General features: G+C 38.0%; 2 protein-coding genes across 27 annotated transcripts in view; both read left to right on the plus strand.

Annotated features, from left to right (window-relative positions):
- AFDN (afadin, adherens junction formation factor) overlaps positions 1-3,283 on the plus strand; it is a 179,154-nt gene extending 175,871 nt beyond the window's left edge. For 23 of the 24 annotated variants that reach the window (XM_072643891.1, XM_072643904.1, XM_072643895.1 and 20 more), the window contains one exon: positions 978-3,283. In XM_072643891.1, the coding sequence (XP_072499992.1) occupies positions 978-1,131 (154 nt within the window). In that variant the 3' untranslated portion in view covers positions 1,132-3,283. The remainder of the gene's footprint in view (positions 1-977) is intronic. The other variant, XM_072643913.1, reaches the window with a different exon arrangement.
- An 8,732-nt stretch (positions 3,284-12,015) lies between these two features.
- KIF25 (kinesin family member 25) overlaps positions 12,016-24,837 on the plus strand; it is a 91,522-nt gene continuing 78,700 nt past the window's right edge. The window contains exons 1-2 of one of the 3 annotated variants that reach the window (XM_072643916.1): positions 12,016-12,231; positions 21,159-21,224. In XM_072643916.1, the coding sequence (XP_072500017.1) occupies positions 12,160-12,231; positions 21,159-21,224 (138 nt within the window). In that variant the 5' untranslated portion in view covers positions 12,016-12,159. The remainder of the gene's footprint in view (positions 12,232-21,158; positions 21,225-24,837) is intronic. The other 2 variants (XM_072643914.1, XM_072643915.1) reach the window with 2 other exon arrangements.

Consider the following 24,837-nt stretch of genomic DNA (forward strand, 5'->3'; position numbering starts at 1 on the left):
ACTAGTTATCCAGATCAGATTACTCTTGATGTGTACAGACAGAAAAATAGGTCGTTGTGAAAGAAACTTAGACAACTATCATTTGTTAAGTGCCTATTGTGTGCCAGACACGAGGCTCAAATTAAGTGAGGATGCAAAGAAGGGTAACATCAGCCCCCCAGTTCTCAAGGGACTCAGTCCCTTGAGGAGGAGAAGACAGTATGTTAGTAATTGTGTGCAAAGAAGCTATATACGGGTTGAATTGAGGATAGACTCAAGGGAAAACAATTAGGATTAAGCAAGACCATAGCTGAGACTTGAAGGGAGCCAAGAAAGCCAGGCTGTGGTGATGAGGAGGGAGAGACGGTGACAGAGCCCAGGGTCTGGACATGGGATGTCATGAGCAGGAAGCTCAGGAGGAGGCAGAGTGTATGGAGGTGAGAGTAAGCTCTAAGGAGACCGCACAGAGAGGAAGGGACCAGGTTCTAACTAACAAGTCTGGAGTAACGTTTTTCTCCTTAGAGCCATATTCCTTTAAGCATACCTAGATTTAATCAGGGAAGTCATAGGCAGTATCCCTGTAGAAGGGGCTTCTTAGAAATTCTCTCCAAGGTCTTTGAGATTGTTATAAGTCATGTCTAATATCTAATGTCTCTTCAATTAAGTCTCTTAACCTCGCAGAGTTTACAAAAATTAGTTATTCAAAGAATAATTCCACATGTAGCTCAGATTTACCTTGAGACCACAGTGAAAAAGTAATAGAGCAATAAAACATCTGTCTTTTTTTTCTTTTCATGGTCTTAAATACGACCCAAACCATCTTTGTTAGGATCATTTCCCCTTTGAAGAGCTATTTACTTTGCAACAAAAATCGAAGTTCTGCCTCCTTGAAATTCTACTTGGTCTCGCAGAATTTAAATTTATACCAGTATTATTAAGAACTTAATCATTTTGATAAGTGGTGCCTGAAGCTTAATACTGTTTTTCTTCCTTTCTAGCCAAGAGGCAGATTTACCTGGAGTTTCTGGAGCCCCTGAAAATTTGACATTCAAGGAGCGTCAGCGTCTCTTTTCTCAGGGCCAGGATGTATCTAATAAAGTAAAAGCTTCTAGGAAATTAACTGAACTGGAAAATGAACTGAATACAAAATAAGAGGAGAGGAAAGGAGATAGAGGAAAGAGGGAGGAGGCAGGCACCTTATTGGATTTAGGTGGAAGTTCTCCAGGTGTAGAGGATTTACAAGAGTGCTAAGGAGGACAAAAGAGGAAGGAGAGGAGTCTTGTTTTTGCAAATTAATTTTGTGATTCCTCTGTTTCTTAAACTGTTAATTGAAGAGTAGAGACGTTGCAATACATGGAAGATTGATTATTTACCAAGAACCCTGTGGTTTATACTATAAAAGCACTGTAAAATTATATTTTAATGACATGAATCACGTGAAGGTAACTTTTTTTTTTTTTAAAGAGGAAATAATTCTTCACCCTCCCCATTTCTGTAACTGAACATGTAGCATATGTCAGAGAATTTTTTTTTCTTGGTCTTTCACAACACTTTGTTTTAGCTGCTGAACAGAGGGAGAGAGACAATAGCTTGAACTGCCCAAATTATTCTGTGCATTGTCAGTTGAGGCTCACACATTGTTTTACAGGAGAATTTGTCTCTGATTTGATTTTATATCAGAAGAGATAACATACTAGTGTTTAATGTATATCACATGCTATTTATAAGCTGCTAGCCAGCATATCTTCTTGGTTGTATCTAAAGGACCCTAACTAAAGCACCCTGAGCCCTAATCATCATTATTCTCTGTATAGTAATTTAAAATAAAGCAATTTTGACTTCAAGTTATTTTAAGCAAAATGAATGCAGACTTGAGAAATCATTCCACCTCATGTCATAGCAAATGCTGCCTGGGGTATACAAAGTATTTTATTTACAAGTGAAATCCAGAAATAAGAAAGTTGTGGTGATAGTCACTCAGAACATTTTGTTTGTAGCTTTATTTTTTTTTTAAAGTCAGAATAGTTTTGGTGTAAGAAGCAAGAAATAGTAAGTTGCTGTCATGGTGTTCTCATAGCTTAGGACCAAAATTTTTTTTAAAGTTTTTAAGCGAATGCTTCACAGGATATATAATCGATAACAAACATCAGTGTGCTTCCTGTGACTAGGAATAAAGTGAATGAGAAGAAGGCAAGATTAAAGTGTAAAATTGGAAGAGTAAAAATTATGTAAATGAAATGCATTTATTTTGTGTTTCTAGAAAACCCTTACTTATACTGACAAAGAAGAAATTGTAAGTAATTTGTCTTTGTGTCTGACACCTGTAGTATCCTCTTAACATTATTTTATGTACTGTAAAAACAAAAATAAGGCAGATTTTGGCAGTTCAAGCTATTTTTTTACACTATGATAGCCTTATTTAATTTTAAATTGTTATTGTATTTCATCACTGTCATTTCTTCAGCTATGGGATATATGGCTGATGTTGGGGATAAGGAGTTTGTTTTTTTCAGTGTGTGATGTTAAAATGTTGTTGTGATTCCAAGCAAATTTTCTATATGACAAAACCCTGTTGTGGGTTTTATATGATTTTTCTGTACCATATTGTTCTCTTATAAATATATATTAGGGGAAAATGCACACTTTCATATTTAAAGGGTAGAGAAAATAATTGCCTTAGAATATAAATCACTTTTAATATGAGTTGTATGATAAATGAAAATGAATGAAAAATTTGGGTGTAAATATTTTTTACATCTTCCAATTTCTTATCTTAAAGTGTGCTTTTGCCATTTCAACTGTTCAATATGAAGTAAGAAAGTAAACTGGTTCAAAGTGTTTATGAAGGATTTGCATGCTTGTCCTGTCTGAAAAAATCAGGGAAAGCAGGCCCCTCCCATATATCTTGAGAACACTAGCAGCCTAACAGTGACAAAAAATTCTGCACTTTTCTTTAAAGAACGTATTAATGCTATGGATGAATTAACATTTTTCCTCCCAGTCCCTAAAACAAGATTAGTGAAAATAACAGCAAAACCACCATATAAATGTCTATGTATACATACTCTAGTATAATAATAAAATTATATGTAAGTATGTGTGTATATAGAAACCATAAGTGGTTTAATCAAAAGTGAATTTGGCCATCATTGGGCGTTCAAATAAAATGTGAATATATATGTAAAAGTGCTCTTCATAATTGTTTATGCATTATCATGGAAAAAAACATCAAAACTGCTGTAGTTTCCCATTTTTACTGTATTTCACTTGCAACCTATTTTTAATAAACTTTGTATGTATTTAAGTGTTGTATTTTATTAAATTTAGATCCTACTTAAAGGTTATATTCCCAAAACAATCCTTTCAGTATTTTGTTGTGGAATACTAATTGCTGTCGCAGGATATGGTAATAGCTAATATTTGTGTATAACAAGCATTCTACATAATTTATTTTATTTAGTCCTTCCTTACAACAGCTCTATGGTATAAGTACCATGGGCATAATTTTCATTTTAAAATGAGCAGACTGCGTCCCAGAGGCCATGATTTGCTCATGATTCAGCCAAATGCCACAAATGTTACCCTCTGTGATAAACCCTGAGGATGCAGGGATAAAGAGCCCATATTTTTCAGGAAGTAGCAAGGCAGGGCAAGGTGGAGAGAGAGGTAAAACATTACAAATAAGTAAATCTGAGGAGGAAATATACTTAAAAGAATTAATTGGCTTTTTCTGGATTCTCTGTTCTATTTTCTTGTTTTCTATAGATCTGGAGACTTAGAGAAAAGGAATCTCTTTTAGTAAAAGTTGTGTGATAAATATAAATGAGGAAAAATTGAGGGGGGATAATTTTTTTATGTTTTTTTGCATCTTTCAAGTTTCAAATTTGAAAGTGCCTTTTTGTCATTTTACCTGTTGAATGTGAAGCAAGAGTAAATCAGCTGGTTCAAAGCAAGAATTAGACCAACAGGGAGGTAATGCACATCCTTGTTCCACTGCAATTCTAGGACCCTCTGTTTTCCTGGAAGTCATTGGTGAGAGACGTGACTTCTGATACTTATCAAGAAGCTACCAGCTGCAATCCTGGTAATACAGTGGATCACCACTGAGCCTTACCATCTGTCTCACTACTGTTCTCTAAGGACTTCTAGTCCTTTGTCATCTGTCCTGCTGGTGATACAGTGTGTGGATGGATGCATGCATGCATGTATATATGTGTGTATATTGTCCTCCCCTAATTTCCTTGAGACAAGGCTGTCTTGTTTTTCTTTTTTGTATCCACCAGCACAGTTCTTCACCATCACAAGTGCTTTTCCATTCCATTCTTTGTGTACCCCTGTTTAATACTCACTTTAGAATGGTAGAGCAAAACTAAAATAGAAATGGAGGACCACTACTCTGTACGTAAGGATCCCTGCAGGGACTGTATGTTGACTTTAGTTTTAAAATGTAATATTTTAATCTGGATCAGGCTGGCACTGGGAGTATTGTGGGCCTCAGATTGCATATTTGACACCTTTTGAAAAATTTTTTTAGGATGAGTCCTTTTTAGCCTACTATCTTTTATATTTCTTAATGTTCTTGCCAGTCTAATCATGTGTTGTCATTTGATCATGAATTATTGAGGACAAAATCAAAACTCCTTGCCTCTCCTGAGTCCATCTTACATATGACATCAAGCCTTCCCTGCTCTCCATCCTCTTTCCTTTTCCTGCAGTGTCATGAATATGAACAGTTTTCTTCCTCTAGATCATTCTGGAATATGTTTAGAGTTGTGGGTGCTTCTTTCAATTAGCTGTTCCTCTTCTGATTCCTACATTGATCCTGAGGAGCTTTTTAGATTATTCAATCATTAAGTTGTCCCTGTCATTGCCCCTGGGATTCTCAGAATAAAAACATGCACATTTTAAAGTTAGTTGTCTTTACATAGGAGTGGATTTATATGTAGGAATGAGTACAGAAAAGAAATTGGTTTAAATAATATTTTTCTGGTATTTCAAGAATACCTTCCAATGAACAGATAGTTACTTGAGGTGGGAATTGAGCAATGGAATTACTCAGTTGGGAATCACAGCCATGTAATAATAGAATTTCCAGGACACACTTTCATTATAAATGTGAATGGAATTTTTTTATTTCTAATGCATGAAATTCTCCCCCAAAATTGAACTGTAATAGTTTTATTTTCCCAGAGCAATATCTCTGTTAGAGATAAGACACAGTAAACACTCAAAAGATTTGTTGAGCTTAATTTAACATCTGTGAACAGTTCAGTTTTACTAGCAGGTTATTTCCTGTACCTATTTTCTTGCAGCCCCTCCAGTGGTGACCGAGTTTTCTGTCATCTTTGCCAATTTTCTGCATGTGATGTGAAATTTCATCAGTTTAATTTGCAGTTTTCATAGTGACTGAATGATTTCATCTGCTCATTGACATTTCTGAAGACAACATCTCTTGATCATTTATCTCTGGAAAATGGCTCTTGGCCCTTTATTTTAGTTGTCAGTTTCCTATGTCTTGGATATCAGAATTTCACTAATATTTGATTGTGATATTTTTCACTCAATATTTTCTCCTCTTATTCTCTAGGCATTGATGTGTGTGTGCGTGTGTGTGTGTGTGTGTGTGTGTGTGTCTGTGTGTGTGTGTGTGTGTAGAAGATTTTCTTTTGTCTTGTAGCCTTTTTTCACATTTTCCCTTGACCCCATGCCCCAGCTACAGGTCAGAACCTGAGTTGGCCAGGTGGAAAAGCCCACCACCACTAGACTCATCCTTCCCCCTTGACTGCTCACAGGTCTTGGATAAGATGGGAGTCACCAATTCTATGTCTAACCCTAACCATTAGGCCTTACTATCTGCCCTATCCTCCTGACTGACATCTGTCTGTCCCTCTCATTTGACCTACTAAAATAACTTGCTGTTCTCTGTGATGTGAACCCTTAAGATTTCAAAGTATTTCCACCATCCATCAAACTGAATTTTCTTACATATGTTGTCTATCCCAGTTCTCTTTGAGAGCAAGAACTGGCCCTTGGTTTAACACAGTGCCAGGTGTTTAAATATAATAAGTTCTTAGTGGTTTGTTTTTTTTAATTCATTTATTCCCTTCTTTCCCTCAAGATAGTCTCAAAACATACTTCGTTCCCCTTTTTTCATTTATTTTCATGTTGTGACCTTTATTGTTTCTATTACATATGCATTTTGAGCTTACTGTGCTCCAAATAAATTTTATTACTATTTCCAATTCTATAAGGTTTCCCCTTGTTGGTTGTTAGTGTAGCACTAAATAAGTAAATTAATTTGAGTAGTTTCACAATTGTTATTTGGGCACAGCATAGTCATGAGCACAAAGACTTTTTTACTTACATTTTCTCTTCATTTTCAATTTGAAAAGCAATAAACACGAACATTTCAATACATAAAGAAGAGAAAGTTTTGCATCTGACACTTTCTGTCAAGTATAGTTTTTTAAAGTTTGTGTTAAATTTCACTTGACAGTAACATAAAACTTAGCTGCTTATGTGCATTCCCTTCTGTTTCCTTCCGCCTTCTGTGTGCTTAAATTTTTTAATAATACTATTGTTTCTTTTTTTCACATCACTATCATTACCCACCAACTCTTCCCCTGCAAACCCCACCCTCAGAGACATGAGCCATTCCTTTTAATTATAGTATAGTCAAGTCACATCCTCACATTGACCATGTACAGAAGTAGACATCTCCTTTTATATACCTGGTTCATTCCTCTCCTTGTTAAGGGGTTGGGAGTACATTTCATCACCGGTCTCCTGGTCATTGCTTTGATAATGGTTCTTAAATTTTTCAAAGTAGTATTCTTTTACATTATTGCAATTACTATATAAATTGATCCAGTTTTTCTCACTGTATTCTGGATCAGTTTATACATGTTCCCAATTTGCTTTGAATCAAACATCTTCATTTCTTATAATAATATTCCATTACATACCATTATTCCATATTTTAGCCAATTCCCAAATAATAGGCATTCATTTCCAAGAATAGCTGAAAATATGGTAGTTTATTAATGCAATGGATTATGTTGAAAGGGACAGAATTGTATTGAACAGATTCAGAATGAATGAGCAGAACCAGGAAAACAATGTATAAGTGACTCCATTATAAAGGAAAACAACCGTTTGGATCCATTCAGATTACAAAAGACCAATGATAAACCATTTTTTGGCGGAGAAATGATGGACTAAAGGTATAGAATGAGATATTTTCAGCATTGCTAACATGCACATTTCTTTTGCTTGATTACTTATTTGTTACAAGGGGAGAGAATTTATAGTGAGAAGTAAATTTTTTTTGAGGTATTACTGAAACGTTAAAAGAAAGAAGCCCATAGGAGGATACACAAGCAGGACAGTGTTGGAAATGCCACATAACCCTCTGTCAGGACGGCCTTTTAAAGAAACAGGTAGAGAGTACCCCGGGATGAGGTTGAAATCTGCAGTCCTGGTGGAAACTCTTGAATTGATGTAACCACAGATCTATTTACATTAACTAAAAACAAAATAAAACGAAACTGAAGCGGTATGTGATGGAGATTTATGGTATTGTATGTCATCGGACAAGCATTTCTTATATATCTACAGAACTACAGTTCTGAGTGCTGAGGATATGAATATACTGTACTCATTCTGATTGAGAAAGGGAAGTCGGGAAGAGGAGAAACTAAAGAGAGAAGGAGAGGACTGGTCTGTACAAAAATTTATAGAGCAATCTTTGTGTGACTGAAAAATGCAAACTAAGGTGACATCCATCACTTGGGTAATGTTTGAGCCAATTACGGCTTATTAATGTAATGTAGGGCTACAGTGCTGCTATGAAATTGTGAAGGAAAATTTGTATGAAGCAATGCAGAATGAAGTAAAACCACAAGAAAATTTAAACAATAACATTTTAAAGATGAACAACTTTGAAAGACTTAGGGACTCTTACCAACACAATGACCAACCACTGTTTTAGAGGACATCCATTTTTGGACATTGGTAATGCAGGAATTGGTTTTATTTCACTATGCGTATTTTTATTTACATGGGTGATCTTAAGAGCAGAGAGAAAATAGATGTTTGCTAATTGGAAAATTCTAATGGGGACATGTACATATATAGATATATTGTAAAGTCATTTTTCAGTTGTGTCTGACTCTTCATGGCTCCATTTTCTTAGCAAAAGACACTGGAGTAGTTTGCCATTTTCTTCTCCAGCTCATTTTACAGAGGAGGAAGCTGAGGCAAACAAGGTTAAGTGACTTGCCCAGGGTCACACAGTTAGTGTCTGGGGACACATTTGAACTCAAGAAGATGAGTCTTCCTGATTCCAGGTCTAGCACTATTCACTATGCCATCTAGCTGCCCCCATATAGGTGTGTACTACATACTTAGAGTGAATAAATTCAAATTCAGGGTAGCTTGGAAGCGTAGGCACCTGGTGGGGGAGAGTGATTATAGTTTTTGCATATATGTTCTAAAGAATCTACAGAAGCTAAGAAGGAAGTACACTTTAAACATGGAGGACGGCTAGTATGAAGGGCATATAACATGAGTAATAAAACAAGTTAACGAGGTATAGGAGATGCAAAACAACTCCTGCTTCCAAAGGGCGTTCCTGCTTTTTTAGTGAGAGTTCAGGCTATAACCATTATGCTAAAATGTCTGGGACCTTAGTAAGGGTGATCTTATCTGTGTGAATATGCTGTTTATTAGTAAGGGTGATCTTATCTGTGTGAATATGCTGTTTATAACCCTCTGCCCCAGTTCTTTCTCATCTCTGGTGATTCATCTGGTCTACACACTAAGAGCTTTCTTATTATTCCAAAGCCACATGAGGATCTCAATAGTGGAAGAAAAAGCTTTTGACAATACAACATTCAATATACTGAAAACCTACAAAACATAAGCATAGAGGGACATTGTTTTATATAAAAATTATGGAAAATCAAAAGCAAGCACCATGGCTCATGGTATATTTGGAAAGTTCTAGAGAATCAGCAAAGATGCTCATTGAGACGAGCTTTAGCAAAGTTGCAGACTACAATATAAACAAAAAAAAATTTCTATATGATAATAAAATCTTGAGGCAAAAATAGGAAAATCTCTTTCCAAATAACTACAAAATAAAGCATCTGAGGATCAGTCTACAAAGCACACAAAAGACTTGCATAGACAACTACAAACTGGCCCTTAAATAATCATTTGGATAGTTAGAGGGATATGCAGTGCCAATATGATAAAAGTGACCATGCTTATAGTTACAGTTTTAATGCTGTTATTATCATAAAATAATTATAATATAATTATATATTATGATATATTCTACAATATATGTAATATATAATAATTTTTAATTAATATAATTATAATATAAAAACGTCATAAAATAATTCATTTGGAAAAATCAGATCTTTATAATATCAAGGGTATGTGAAAAGATGTAGGGATGAAGGGGGAATAGCACTTTCAGACCTCAATCATCAATACCATCTGATATTAGTTTTACGAAATGCATAAAACCAATAAAACATTATGCAAGAGAATAAATAATTGAACTCAATAACTCAGTGTTTCATAAAGTGGAAAACAAATTAACTAGGAAAGAACCCTTTATTTGATTAAAACGTATGGGAAAATTGGAAAACAATCTGGCTGAAATTAGGCTGAGATCAACATCATACGCTATATTCCGCAATATATTCTAAATGGATATGTGACCTTAATATTAAAGATCACTAATTTAAAAACTTGGGAGAAAAGTAGATCATATATCTTTTAGAGGCACGGGTAGGGAGATGTATTCTTAACTAAATAATTACAAAATATGAAATACACGAGTTTGATTACATGAAACTTAAAAATCTCTGCACAGACAAAATTAATGCACCTGTTCATTGTGAGCAGCTGGGTGCTACAGTGGACAGAGTGCCGGTCCTACAGTCAGGAGCGCCTGAATTCAGATGTGGCCTTATTTATGTAATGCTGAGCAAGGCACTTAACTGGGTGCCTCAGTTTCCTTATCTGTAAAATGAGGTCAGAAAGAGTCTGACAACAACAAATATAATGTACCTAGGGAAGCAATCTACACAATAATATGTGTATACATATATGGCTATATATGATTTTATATATACATGCACATATATACATGTGTGTAGAATACACACACACACACACACACACACATAAAATACCAAGAACTATATCCCAGTAGCTAAGGATTCAAACAGTTCTCAAAACAAGAATTGGCCATGACCATTTTGGAAAGTTGTTTGAAATGATGCAAATAAAGTGACTAAAATGTTTATGCCTTTTTATAAGAAGCACTTTTTGTGATAGCAAAGAATTGTCAATAAAGGCGATGAACAAAATGTAGAGCGTGAATTTAATAGACTGTTACTGTGCTGTGAGAAATGCTGTTGAATGAATACAGAGAAGCAAGGAAAGACCTACACCAACTTTTTTCTTCCCTTCCCCACCCAGCCCTAGAGATGGTTACTATTAGACAAAAATACGTATATGTATCTGTATGTGGATATGTATATTTATATGTATATGTGTATTTATATAAAGGTATATGCATATATGTGTAAAATTATTCTATACATACTTCTGTGTATCAGTTTTTTTCCTGGATACAGGTAACATTTTTCTTCATATGTCCTACTCCTGTATTTTTTAAAAAAGTTCTAGTGTATCCCCATTTCATATGATGCTTGCTTTTGATTTTTGATAGATAATTTTTATATTAAAATGTGTCTCTATGCCTGTATTTTGTAGGTTTTTGGAATAATTGTGTTATATTTTGTCAAAGACTTTCTGCTACTATCGTGACACTCGTGGTTTTGGAATAAGAAGGCAGTGTGTAGATTCTCTAGAACACATATGCAAAAACCATGGACATGAATCACTGCAGATGAGAAAGCACTGGGGCAAGGGGTTGTAAACTGCATATCCAGGCAGAGAAAATAACCGCTCATCCAAATGAGCTCCCTCACTCGTGTCTCAGACGGACTACAGCACGAGCTCACTGGAAGTAGCAGGAACACCCGTTGAAAGCAGGAGTTGTTTTGCATGTCCAGTGCCTTGTGAACTTGTCCAATTGATCATATTCCCAGGCTGTCCTCCATGTCCGAAGTGTACTTCCTTCCTTCTTAGCTCCTGCATTCTCTTAATCTCGCTCCCCCACCAGATGCCTACTCTCTCTGACTACCCTGAATTCGAATTTATTCACTATAAGTATGCAGTATATACCTGTAGGGTGGCAGCTAGGTGGCCCAGTGAATAGACTGCTTAAAACTGAATGTAACAAAACTGTAAAGAACAGGCATGCCTTGAAAGAAGAGATATGAAAAGATGCTCCCAACCAACCCTTTTGTAAAGGTGGGAAGTCCCCCCAAGTGTGGAACATTGCACATATTTTTATACTTTTTCCATATGTTGGTCACCTATGCTGGCGTTTTCATCTTTTTTTTCCTTAAAAGTATTTGTTAAATGGGATGACTCCCTGGGAGGGATACGGGGGAAGTTATGACGATGTATATATAAAAAAGACATGTGTAAAAACCCTTTTTAAAGCGTAAAGAGGTCCTGAGACCAAAAAACAAAGAGTGGAAAGAACGCTGGACTTGGAATTGGGAGATCTGCGTTTAATGTCGGGCTCCAGCATATCCCACCATGTGGGCCAGGGTTTGGGAGTGGGGATGAGAGCCGGGTAGGAAAAGTTGCGCGTAGGACTTGTTGAGAGGCAGATCAATTTTTACTTTCAGAGAACTGGTTGGGGCACCAGAGGTGGAACGAGAGGGTCACTCCGCCAGCATGAGTAATGGGCAAGACTTGAACCCAAGGGCATCAAGCTCACCTCTCTCTACCCACCACTACACCCCGCTGGCTACCTCTCACACGAAGACTACGGGGTTACTGAACGACGAACAGGTTTTTCAGGTGCGTGCCCATCACATTCGAAGGCCTTTGTTTCGACAAAATAAGTACCAAGAGTTTGGGGGGCGGGCGGGGAGAGGGGTTCGGCTGCGTCCTCGAGGTGGCTGGAGCGCGCCCGGGCAGGTGGGTCTGAACTGCCCCATTCTCTCCGGCCCCAACCCCAGTCAGTTTCGAAGGCAGCAGCTGCGGCGGTGGGATAGCGGGAGACACCTGGGACGCATTATGCCAGCCAAGGACTTGAACTGGGGCTTTATCACCAACCAGCGGATTCAGCAGCTGAAGAGTCAAGTTCGGGTGAGAAAGAGGGCTGCTCAGTGGTCACGTCCAAGGGCCTTACTCCTTGCGGGGCTTGGTGATTTCCCGTACAAGAAATACTCCCCTCCAGCCTCCAGACTGGTCCCCCACCGCATGTGCCTGGAACATTTTTTAGGCATAGAACCATAGAACGTCAGAGGACCTCAAGCCCGTTTTACAAAGGAGGAAACTGAGGCCCAGAGAAGTCACTAGAGTGATTTACCTAAAGTCATACAGCTAATAAGTGGCCGTGCCAGGAGCAGAACTTCTCTTCAAGTAGGATTTGCAGAATTTGATTCTTCAAATCTGGATCTGGATTTGGACCCTGCTGGGTTTAGGGGGTATTTGGGTTTTTTTGTTTGTTTTTTTGTTTGGTTGTTGGTTGTTAGGTTGAAGCGGCAGCCAGGATTCAGACCAATAGATAGATTCTGACCTGATAACTAGTGCCATTTCCACCACAGTAGGATGAGAGAGAGAGAGAGAGAGAGAGAGAGAGAGAGAGAGAGAGAGAGAGAGAGAGAGAGAGAGAGAGAGAGAGTTGAATGTAGCTGACCTTGGCTGACTCTAAAGCTGTGAACTGCTTGAGGGCAATTCAGTTAAAGGCTGTACCTCCCACAAGACTCTGTTGCTGTTGTGTTATGTTGAACATACTACATTGAAACTTCTAAGTCTTCTTCTGTCTAGGAATATAAAAAGACATATCTTTCAAACCTTGCCTGGGGACCCAAAAAAAGTTATCTTGTGGGGCATCTGCTTGTGTGATTTATCGCTTGGTTAGCAGAGGAAGGATATGGACATGCACAGAGCACTCATCCTCAGGAACAGGGATGTGAGGTGCCCCACCTTCCATTCCTAGCTTCTTCCTTCACTATCATTAATTAGAGGGTTGAATACTACTTATGTGACCTTATATCCATTCCATGATATAATGGTTAGCACTCTGGACTCTGAATCCAGCCATCCGAGTTCAAATCTCAGTGGATATTTCATCACATTCATATACCAACACTTGTTCAGCTATTCACCAATTTATTGGTACAGTCTCAGCTTCTCATTCTTTGCCACCTCAAAAAGAACTATAAGTATTTTTGTACATCCTTAGTTGAGTTTGTTTTGCTGAGGACTAATCCCTCTCTTAACTTAGCTTCTCTCTAATTTCCCCCTTCTCTTTCCCTCTTATTTCCCTGTTAAGTGAAAGCTATTTCTGTACCCAACTGCGTGTGTGTGTGTTTGTGTATGTGTGTAGTCTTCATGCCGTTGAGCAGATTAAATAAGAGGAAGGGTCAGGTGTCACTAATTCTCACCCACCTTCCCTTGGCTTACTTGCACACAAGGATTATATGAGATAATTTTCCCTAACCAACCCTAATGTATTTATCTAGTAGGAAAGAACCCTTGCTTCCCCCAGTGCCCATCACTGGAGTCATATATTGTTTCCATAGAAGCCCTCTTAAAGATATTCTAATAGCCAGAAACTACAGCTTCTTCTACCCTGCTATATCAGTCTAAGTCATACTTTTTCCAGCCCTACATCCAATTGAGATGACTAAATCATACACAGCTAGAAGCAGATGGAAGATATCTGCGTATATTCAGGTTTCTATGCAATCTCTTTTGGGGCAATCCAGAAAAGATCTATGAATGGTCTAAAAATGAAGAGGGTAGCAGTGGGGGAGAGGGAACACTTGACTAATTCCCTAAAAGGGGGGGTATTACTAGGAAACTCTTCAATGATATTGTCAATTTCATCTTTTATGATGTTTGGAATTTACCATGTCTACATTTTCTTCTTGAATAAAGTTCATGATATACAGATGTTACTCTTCAGAATGATGTACAAGCCTTTGGCTATCTTCATTTCTTAATCCCAAATAATGTTTCCCAACACACACATATTATGTATACATATATATATACACATACATATACACATATGCACATGTATGTATATATATATATATAATTATCCCTTATGCTCACCTTCACACTGAAGTCACTGAATATTGAGGTATAATGCAGATTTGACTCATGCTCAGAGTGCCCCTAATGTTGTCTCCCCACAAGGAGACACTAGGGAGCCTTCTTCCTACTTCCAAGAGAGTCATGATGACATTGAATGGAAGTGTCTTAGCCAGATTACGGGGCATATAGGGACGTTGTGTAACTGGTTCCACTCAACTGACCATGTGGTGAATAGAAGGCTTTTGGGCTATGGAGGTATTTGAAAAGAATTGTTAGCTTGATCCAGTTCCTCTTTGCCTCAGCATTTTGAGGAAAGCTTGGTACCTCCTTTGCTCATAGTGACAAGTGAAGAGAATGGGATCTGTGATTTCCTGAATTCAAAAAGTTCAGATACTCCTGGCATTCCAGAATTTGGATTTATAGCTAGCACTGCATTGATGCCCTGAGGATCAAGGAGTGACTCTTAGGAGTAACCTTTGGGACCCTAGTCCAACAGTAGCTGAGACAAGGACACTGCTCATCTAGCAGTGATGAGCATAAACTGGTGGTATGAAAGCTATGTTGGAACTGGAACTGAGATAAATTGAGCCTCCTCTCCTCAGAGACTGAGGTAATGCAGAGGACATCTCCAATGTGTTGATGGGAAATGTTAGTGCTCTGTTCTTGTTATGTCTTATATCTCCTTGGAAAAGCTAATTGTTGTTAAGTGGTTAAGTGTAATTGGGGCACTAATCATTAGTTCCCATTAATAGGGAAAATATAAATAGAGTGGGAGATTGAGTCAATGAAAGTAGAAAAGAGACACTCCATAAGCCCTTTGGGTACCCTTGAACCTCATGATACAGATATAACCTTCACGGCCTTGGGGTAAAAGGGCCAGAACATAACACACCAAAGAAGAATATGCTGAATTGATTTACAGGTTCTTGTTGAGGTCTTTCTAGGATTTTGCCATTTCTTCCTCCTCTGCAGCAGATCCTGGCTCATATATATTACCACTTTATAATGATCACTTTGTTTCTTTAGGAAAATGTATTCTTAGTTCTACAGTGATGACTTCTTCTTGGAATAAGATTAGATGGTAAATTGGGGAATGTATGTATTTTGAATGGAAAAAATTATTTTTGAATGGAAAATTATTCCTGTTGGCACAGTCTAATATTTATTGAGTACCAACAATGTAGTAGCTGACAGGCAGACCACAGACTATGGGGTGGGTACGATTTATTATGCATATGATGTCAAATTACTCTGGTGGAAATTTAAGGAAAAATAAGAAGAGGGAAAAAAAGGTTACACTGCCATGGAATTGCCTTTGGATCTCTTCAGACTTGGGATACATTTCATCTTATAAAACACCTAATTCTGCTCTTTCTTTCACACCATATCTCCTTTCTTCCCTTATTCTGCCCACTAACACACTTGACAGCTTCAACTTCATTGCACTATTGACAGCTAACTGGTTAGTGAGAGTTGCTTGATATGGGAGGCTTGTTATGAAAGAATTAGAGATCTTTCCCACCCACTAATAGCCCTCATGTGGAGCCCATTAAGGGAAGCTTGATTAGGAGAGACTTGTTTTGTAGGAAGGTGCCTACCTCTTGTTAATTTCTAATGAGACACTGGATCATAAAAGTTGTGATGCCTTCCAGCTCTGAAAAGTGTATATATATTCTGAGGTGAAATTTTGCTTTGGGGCTTCCTCTTTGGAAGAAAGTTCATGTGCCAGATGAGACTCTAGGTAGCCATTTAGGAGCCTCTTCTCTGCCCCTTTGAAAATCCAGATGTTTGTGCTTCTCTCTCTGGTAACTATGTATGTAATAGTCAGACAGTTGCATCTGTCAGTTGATCTGTGATGTATGTATTGCTTATGGTCAGACAGAAGTCCTGTCTGTTGGTCTTTATTTCTCTGCTTGTATTTTCTCTGTTGTGTATAAGTGATTAAAGAAGACTGTTGACCTCTCAAAAGTTGCTTTTGTTTCAGAAAAGCAGATCTAAAAACCTGTGCTAGCAGGACATCCTGGATGTGTCAAGATGCTTGCTGCTACAGTTCATCTCTGATTTTATTCAGAAAATATAATTGAATGGTTTCATGTTCTTTTTTCCTTTCTCCCTTTTCTTAACTGCTGCATTGGTAAAAGCAGGTGTTCTTGGAGATGTAGCAATCAAAGGCTGCCTTTAGGACATGCATGTTTCCCCTTTTATACTGTCAGAAATAAGTGAACATTTCTCAGTATTAACCAAATTCACTCTAAACATCTCTGTGCCCTACTGAACACAAAAATCATGTAAATTAATTATGGAAAACACCTACTGGAAGAATAGAATTTATTGCAACAGAACTATGCAGATTGGTGTTTACTTAGATTTTTAAAAGACACATTCAGAAGATGGAATTTGGGTCAAATATGAAAGAATGGTAGGATTCCGGAAGTATAATTATTTTTTTTTTTTTTTAGGTTGAAGTAGTTATTTTTTTTTTTGTAATGTTTAACAATCACTGCCATACAATTGTGATTTTATCCCCCCCACCTACCCCCCACTCCCCCCCTCCCTCCCCACGACTGCATACAATTCTGTATAGATTCTACATATACTTTCCTATTGAGTATATTTTCACTATAGTCATGCTATGTAGTCAGACTAAGATAAATGAAAGAAATCGTATAACAAATCAGAACATGATACACAAACACATACACATACACAAACATGATCTGCTACAATATGTGAGTGACTTCCATATTTCTCTCTCTGAGTGTGGCAGGCATTTTGCCTTGAGATCCTCCATTGGGATTTTTTTTTTTTTTTTTTTTTGGTAAGAAGTTCTTGTGTTATTACAAAAATCTAAGTCTACCAGAAAAAACTCTCACACACTGTGGTTGTTGCTGTGCATAAAGTTCTCCTGGTTCTGCTCCTTTCACTCAGCATCAGGTCATATAAGTCCTTCCAGGCCTCTCTGAAGTCTTCTTGTTCATCATTTCTTATGGCACAATAGTACTCCATTACCGGAAGTATAATTAAAATACTTCAGTTACAATGGTGACTTAGGAGGCCCTAACTGAACCCATATCTCCTAACAAATACTTCATCAGAGACTTAAAAGGGCACTGGATAAAGCAATGATCAATAAAACTGAAAGGAAGTATCATATTGGTCCAGGGATTCATAAATTGACAGCCAGAAACCTATGGATACCCTGCAGAACATGCTAAGGGGGCCTGAAACAAGCTTGACCTCTATAAACTGATCCTACAGCCAGTGAAATCTTGGCCCTGGTCTGTCCAGGCCACAGCAAAGGTTAAAGATAGTCCCCATTAGGGGAATATTTAGGGAAATGGAGAGGCACAGTGCTTAGGCAGCCTGTCCTGAGAAATAACCTGAGGAGGCCTGAAGCCAGCGTGATCTTCATCTGATATCCGATTAGAGTCTGTCAGGGCTGCATCAGGGGACAAAACCAACTTCAGATTGGTAATTGGAGAAAAAAGAAATAGAGACAGGGTTGATGCCAGTACCCGCATTGGGTCAGCAGGAACCAGACGCCAGGGATTGTGGCAGATGGAAGGGTCTGTTCTCAGCCCCTCCATCCAGAACTGTGTGGCAAGGCGGCAGCATCCAGACTGAGGAAGGGAGAGAAATTAGCAGGGCTTCTCTCCATCATATACAAGAGGGTGGGAGTGGCTGGAGCCTGGCTCTGCCACAAGACTTGCTAAAACTCAGAATGTTCCGAGGTTTGTGAGGAAACCTAAGGATAATAGAAAGGGATTATTTGTACCAATATGGAGAAAATAGGAGGAGCAATAAATAGAGAGTATCACTTCTCGGGGTAGAAAGGATAATTTTAATAGATGACAGAAAGAAAGGACTCTTCATTTTTTAAAAAAAAATTGCGTTTCTGTTTTCTCTCTTCCAAAAGAGAATGATCTTTGGACTGGAAGGCACAGAACAAAAATAACAAGGAGTCAATACCCACAGTAAGCAGAAAAGATAGTAAGACAGCACCTAGCTGCCCTTTAGGAATTCAGATTACATGACCCCGATGAAATCCGTCCCAGGGTGCTGAAAGAAGTAGCAGAAGTGACTGCTGTACAGTTATCCAGCTATCTGCTCTAGTGTCCTCCCTCCGTCCCTCTCTCTCTCTCTCTCGCTCTCTCTCTCTCTCTCCCTCTGCCAAAAGCAGAGCAGCCAATCATTTCTTGAGTTTCCCTAAGATATTTGACAGAATCCAAATTTTACAGAACAAATTCCCTAAATAAAAGGATTTGTTCCGTAAAACTTGGACTCAAAAGGCCTCACTTGAGGATCTAGAGGGCCACATGTGGCACTGAGGCACAGGTTCCCCACTCCTTAGACAATAGACTATAATTAGGTAGATTTGGGAACTGGTTCAATGACCAGACCCAAAGAGGAGTCATTTATGGCTTGATGTCAATTTAGGTGGTCTCTAGTGGAGTGCCCTAGAATTGTGTACTGATATGCCTATCTTGGATCCCATCAGAAACGATATACAGAAACACCAAAAGAATCTCTTTAAAATATAGTTTCCCCTACGTAAGCATGTTTGATCAGGTTAAAGACTATCTTACTCGTCATTTTGTATCCCTGAAAGAACTTTATACCTTCAACAATTATCTTGTACATAAAGGCAATCAACTTTTGAATGAACAGAGCATTCTATTTGTTAATACTTTTTTAAAAATTCAATATCCACATTTTCTAAGTGCAAAAGTTCTGTCTCATGTTTATAATGTTCTTAAATAAAAGAGGCCCAACATTTCATAGTGACACAAAAAAAGTTTGGGAAAAGAAAATTTGACTCAAAAATAAATTCTCAAAATCTTATATCTTTAGCCATCATTTTGCTTGACTTGCTCCCTTGTAACTTAATTATTAAAAGGGAGGATTCTAATGTGAGTGTGTTTCGGTTGGGTTGGGGTGTGTGTGTGCGTGTGTGTGTGTGTGTGTGTGTGTGTGTGTGTAAAGAGAGAATCAACTGAGAAGTGACAATAATGCTTTAAAAAAAAAGAAAGAAAGAAAACAAAGACATTGAAAGAGGAGCGGCTGAATGGAAAATTGGGAGTTTGGAGTTGAGTTCATCTTCCATCTTGGCACCATGTGAACTTTCCATAATCAAGTGCTTTGTGAGTTCTTGTCCATGCTCCTCTGCTTTTCCTTACAAAGACTTTGGAATGTGGTATCCACATTGCTGCTTGGGGCCTTGGAGGTGGTTGCTATGCTGATCAGACCTGGTTTGGTGAGACAACCCAGCCGTCTCTCAGAGAAAACATACTTCTCCCTGACTCAGACTCAGAGGATGAAGCAGCAATTGTTAATTGTTCCACTCCTCCAGGATTTTATCTCAGTTCCCCACCCCCATTCTGCTGAGAGAGATAGAGACAGACAGACAGACAGACAGAGACAGAGAGAGAGTTAGAAAAGCAGGAAAACAAAATGGTGCTTGGGGTATGGAGCACTGCCCAGCATTGACTTCATTTATTCGTATTCATTCCCTTCACTCTGTACTCCCTGTTCCATCCTTGCTAACATTTAGTCCTACTGTTATAGAAGGAGAATAACGGCCCCCTCCCAAAAGTGAAAGAAAAGAAGCACATGTCAACAAAACATTTTAAGAAGGGAAAAAATATATACAAAAGTTTTGGGTTTTTAATGCTATGTCTTGGTTAAAGCAGGATAATAATGGAAATATGTTTTAATTTCTAGAATTCTTTTTAAATTGGGAAAACAATCTAAGAATAATTACATGTTTTATTCTTTCAGCTATACCTGCCTTTGTCCCTTTGTATTATAAACTTCCTTTTTATAAGTAGGCTAACCTCTGTAAATCCTGCAATCTACAAAAAAATGCCCTGCTAATTCCCTGGTTTATCTTGATGTGTTCCTCCACTGTCTTCAACCCATCACCTATTTCACTCTGACCACACTGTAGATTTTTTTTTATGAGTACAAAATCTTCAAATGTCTCATCATTCATGAACATTGCGAGACAAGCATGTAGATTTGTAAATGGTTAAAGTGAAATATAATGCATCTTGACTCATACCAGATAAAAGTATGGTGATTGTAAGTGCAATGGATCTCTGATACTAAAAAATATATATGTATATATACGTATATATATCAGTCAACCAATCAGCAAATATTTATTAAGTCCTCGTGTGCCACCAATGTGTGAGGTGCTAGAGATACAAGTAAATGAAACTCACAATATCCTCTGTGTGGTGGACATTGGATGGTATTTAAAAACTATATTATGATTGTACATGTATAGCTTATATCAGATTGCATGCTGTGTTGGAGAGAGGGAGGGGAGGGAGAGAGGAAATTTTAGAATTGTGATTGAAATGGCCTACTCTCTATGCTTCTTCCTTCCCTATTCTTGGCAATAGTTTTTCTGTAGACTGGGGCTTGGCATTTGTGTTTCCCATCAGGTCCTTTCTCACTACTGCAGCTTGTACCAGGGTGGACTGTTATCAGCTTCAGCTCTTTTTTCCTAGGCAAAGCCTTGAGACTGTGGTCCTTGGCTGTTATTAGGAAAGCAGCAGGACAGAGAGTCATCATAGTAACAGAAAATGTAGGAGTTGAATGGACTTGGGCAATGGGAGATGATTTCATTCAGTAGGGTGGAGCCAGAACCAGAGACTATGGAATACAGGGAAAGGCAAACTATGCATTGGAGGAGCAAGGCTGGGCCAGAAGCAAACTTCAGCCCAGAAGCCTTTGTTGTTACCCCTACCTAAAGCATTCCAAATAGCCCAGAGCTTCAGACCTGATGGGTGAGATTGAGCTAGAGTCTGGCCTGAAGAAGTTTATCTGAAGTCTTCCATACGTTTTGCGTTCTGTACAAGGGCAAAAATGAGTGTCATTGAATAAAATTGCTGTTATTTTAAAACAATCGAAGTAAATAATCTCTTGGTGATACTCACTTTTTGGATCCTTGGTTTTAGGCCAAAGAAGAAAGAATAGTTGAACTGGAAACTGAAAATGCTGTACTTCATCTGAAACTAGCTGAGGTAACCATGTTTTATATATATATATATGTATGCATATATATGCGCATATATTTATGCATGTGTGTATATATGTATGTGTATATCTGTTTATGTATATGTGTGTGTATACACACACACATATATATACATATACATATATATTTAGGGCAGTGCTTTTAAATTAAAAAGAAAATTTTTTTCAACTTTTATTTTTACATCACCTTCCTTTCTCAGTATGTCCCTATGTCCTTCCACACTTAGCCAATACTTCTAAAAAGAATTTTTAAAAGAAGGAAAAAAACTTCTGCAAATCTAACCAACATATCAGTCAAGTCCAACAGTATATGCGATATATCACATCTATCTACCTATTCTGTAGAGCAAGAAAAGAGGTGCTTTCGTATTTACATCTCTTCTTTGGGGGTCAAACTTGATCATTAGATTGCCCGCCACTCATTTAGATTTTTGTTGTCATTCTCTCTATTCACATTGTTGTAATTGTATATCGTATATACAATATACTATATGTATACAAAGTGTATATGACACTTTGTATCAGTTATACAAGTCCTACGTCTCCCTGTTTTCTTCACATTCACTGTTTCACGTGATGCAATGATATTCCAGCACATACATGTACCACCATGTTTATAGCCATTCTCCAATAGATTGTTATCTACTTTGTCTCTTGTACTTTGTAATTTCAAAAAGCATTGCTATGAATATTTTGATGTATGTTGGATTGTTCTTAACCATATGCTTTTAATATTTTAATAATACTGATTTGGTGTTAAACCAATTTTCATCTTTTCAGCTGATAGTTGAAATTTAAGGTGACCTTCAACCCTTATCTTATTTCTTATCCAGTGAATTGATTAAAATACCAACTTTTAGGAAATCAGAGTTTAATTCCTGTCCCATTTCTATCTTTTTTTCTTGTAAGAACTTGAGTCATTCCCTGATAATAAGTGAGGTACTATTCTGAATGACAACCTGATATACTAGAGCATTTGAATAGTACATTAGTGCAAAGATTATCAAATCTTTCATCTTATGAATTTCCTGAAGGCTTCTAGGACCATTTTCCATCATCTCTGTAGATAAAACAAAAACAAAATTAATTTCCTAACTTTCCTAACGGGTACTGTTCTCAAAACCTGGAAGGGAGAGCATAAACAAAGAAATCACTGCCAACATTAGAAGAAACAGGTTTACTCCAGTCTTATAGAATGCCACTGTTACTACAAAAATATTTACATCCCTCAGATTCAGTCTTTAATTCTCTATCACACTCTCAAAATACTCGTGACACTCTAATGTAGGTTCCATTTAGAATAGAACAAACCCAAATTGTGTCTGAAATGCCTCGTTCTACTTCTCATCACTTCTATTAACAACCCCCCACCATTATCTGCTTTCTGCCACTGACTCCATACCCACCACAGAAAACAGTAGGACAGATGTTCTGAACTCTTAGACCTCCAGTCTTGAAACCTACGTATCATCCTTGACACCTCACTATCTCTCATTCCCCATGCTCAAACTGTTGCCAACATCTGTTGGTTTTACCTTTGAAATATCTTTTTCAAATACACCTCCTTCTCTCCTCTGACATTGCTACCACTCTGGTACAGCCCCTTATCATTTTCGTCCTGGACTATTGCAACAGCCTACTGCTGGATCTGCCTGCCCCCAACCTCTACCTGCTCCAGTCCACCCTCCATTCAGCCACCAAAGCGATTTTCCTAAAGCAAAGGTCCAACCATGCCCCCACTTCCCCCTCTACCCAACTCAATAAACTGGTGGCTCCCTATCACCTACATGATCAAATATTAAATCTTTTGGTGTTCAAAGCCGTTTATAACCCAGCCCCACCCTCCCTATCTTTTCAGTCTTCCTATTCCTTACACCCTCCCCTCCCCACATGCTCTACAATTTAGTGGCATTGGCCTTCTACACAATACTCCATCTCTCAGCTCTGCGCATTTTCACTGACAGTCCCACATTCCTGGAATGCTCTCCCTCCTCATCTCCACCTCCTGACATCCTGAGCTTTCTTCAAGTCTCAGCTTGTTTGTTATACAGGAAGCCTTTTCCTATCCCCCTTGATTTTAGTGCCTCCCCTTTCTTGATTATTTCTAATGTATTTTGTCTACATCTTGTTTGTACATATATATATATATATATATATAGTGTATTGTCTCCCTCATTAGACCGTGAGTTCCTTGAAAGCAGGGACTGTCTTTTACCTTTCCTGCCATTCTTAGTGCTTAGCAGAGTGCCTGGAACACAAGTAAGTGCTTAACAATTGTTTATTGACTAAGCAACAGATCTCAGATGCCACCTAGTTCCATAGATACCTAAAAAAAAAAAATTCTCTTTACACAATACCTGACAAATGGGCAATCTAAGATGAGGCAGAACTCATTACCTCCCAGTGCAGTCCATTCTACTTTGGGATGGCTTGAGCTCACCCTTCCATCAAGCTCAAGTCTACCTTGATGGAACTTTCCCCAAATGCTCCTAGTCCTGCCCTCAGGGACTAAGTAGCACCAGTCTAAAGGGACTTCCAGATGACAACTTTTATGTCCTTCCTAAATCTTCTCCGGGGCAAACATCCCCAGTCCCTCAAACTAACCCTAATGAAGGTGTGATCTTAAGACGTTTCATTATTCTAGTTGTCTTTCCTTAGACATTCTCAGGCTTAAAAATGTTCTCATGAAGATATTGACTCCGGAAATGAACATAATATTCTAAGTGGTCTAATCAGCATTACAATCACCTCCCTAGTTCTGGACACTGTAGAATCACAAAATTTGAAAGTTGGGAGGCACCTTAAGAGCCATCTAGTCCAACATACACATTAAAGGAAACCTTACTATAATCTACCCAACAAGTGGTTATCTAGCTTCTGCCTGAAGATCTCTGCAGGCAGCCCATTCTACTTTTGGACAGCTATAATTGTTAAGATGATCTTCCTAGTATGAAGCCTAAATTGATCTCATTGTCACTTCCACCCATTTAAATCACTTCTTGACCTTTGAAGCCCAACTCAAGGATTGCCTTTGCTATGGAGGCTTTTTCTATCCTAATTATCTTACTCTTCTCTGGAGTCTCATTTCTTAGGCATTGCCATACTATGGAACTGTTTTTCTCATGAAGGACAGAATTGTGTAATGGAAAGAGGACTAGACATGGAGTCAGAAGGTCTAGGTTTGGATCTTGACTCTATTATTTAATGCTCATGTGACTCTGGCCAAGTCACAACATCATCATCATCATCATCATCATCATCATCATTTCTTCATGTTATATAAAGCTTTAAGTTTTGCATAATATTTTGCACAGTTTATCTCATCTGATCCCCACATCAACCCTGGGAAGTATGTGCTCTTATTATTCCCATTTTATAGATAAGAACACAGAGGCTGAGAGAAGTTAAATAAGTTTCCCAGAGTCATATAGCTTAATAAGTATACGAGACAGAATTTGAATTCAAGTCATCCTGCTTTCAAGCCCAGTGCTATCACCTACCTCTGTAACTACCTCTATAGACCTCAATTTCCTCATCTGTAAAATGATGGGTTTACCCCTTCCAGCACTAAATCCTCTAATCCTCTGTTCTGCTTCCCGA

Source organism: Notamacropus eugenii, chromosome 2 (assembly GCF_028372415.1).
Source record: "Notamacropus eugenii isolate mMacEug1 chromosome 2, mMacEug1.pri_v2, whole genome shotgun sequence".
In the NCBI taxonomy this organism is placed as follows: Eukaryota; Metazoa; Chordata; class Mammalia; order Diprotodontia; family Macropodidae; genus Notamacropus; species Notamacropus eugenii.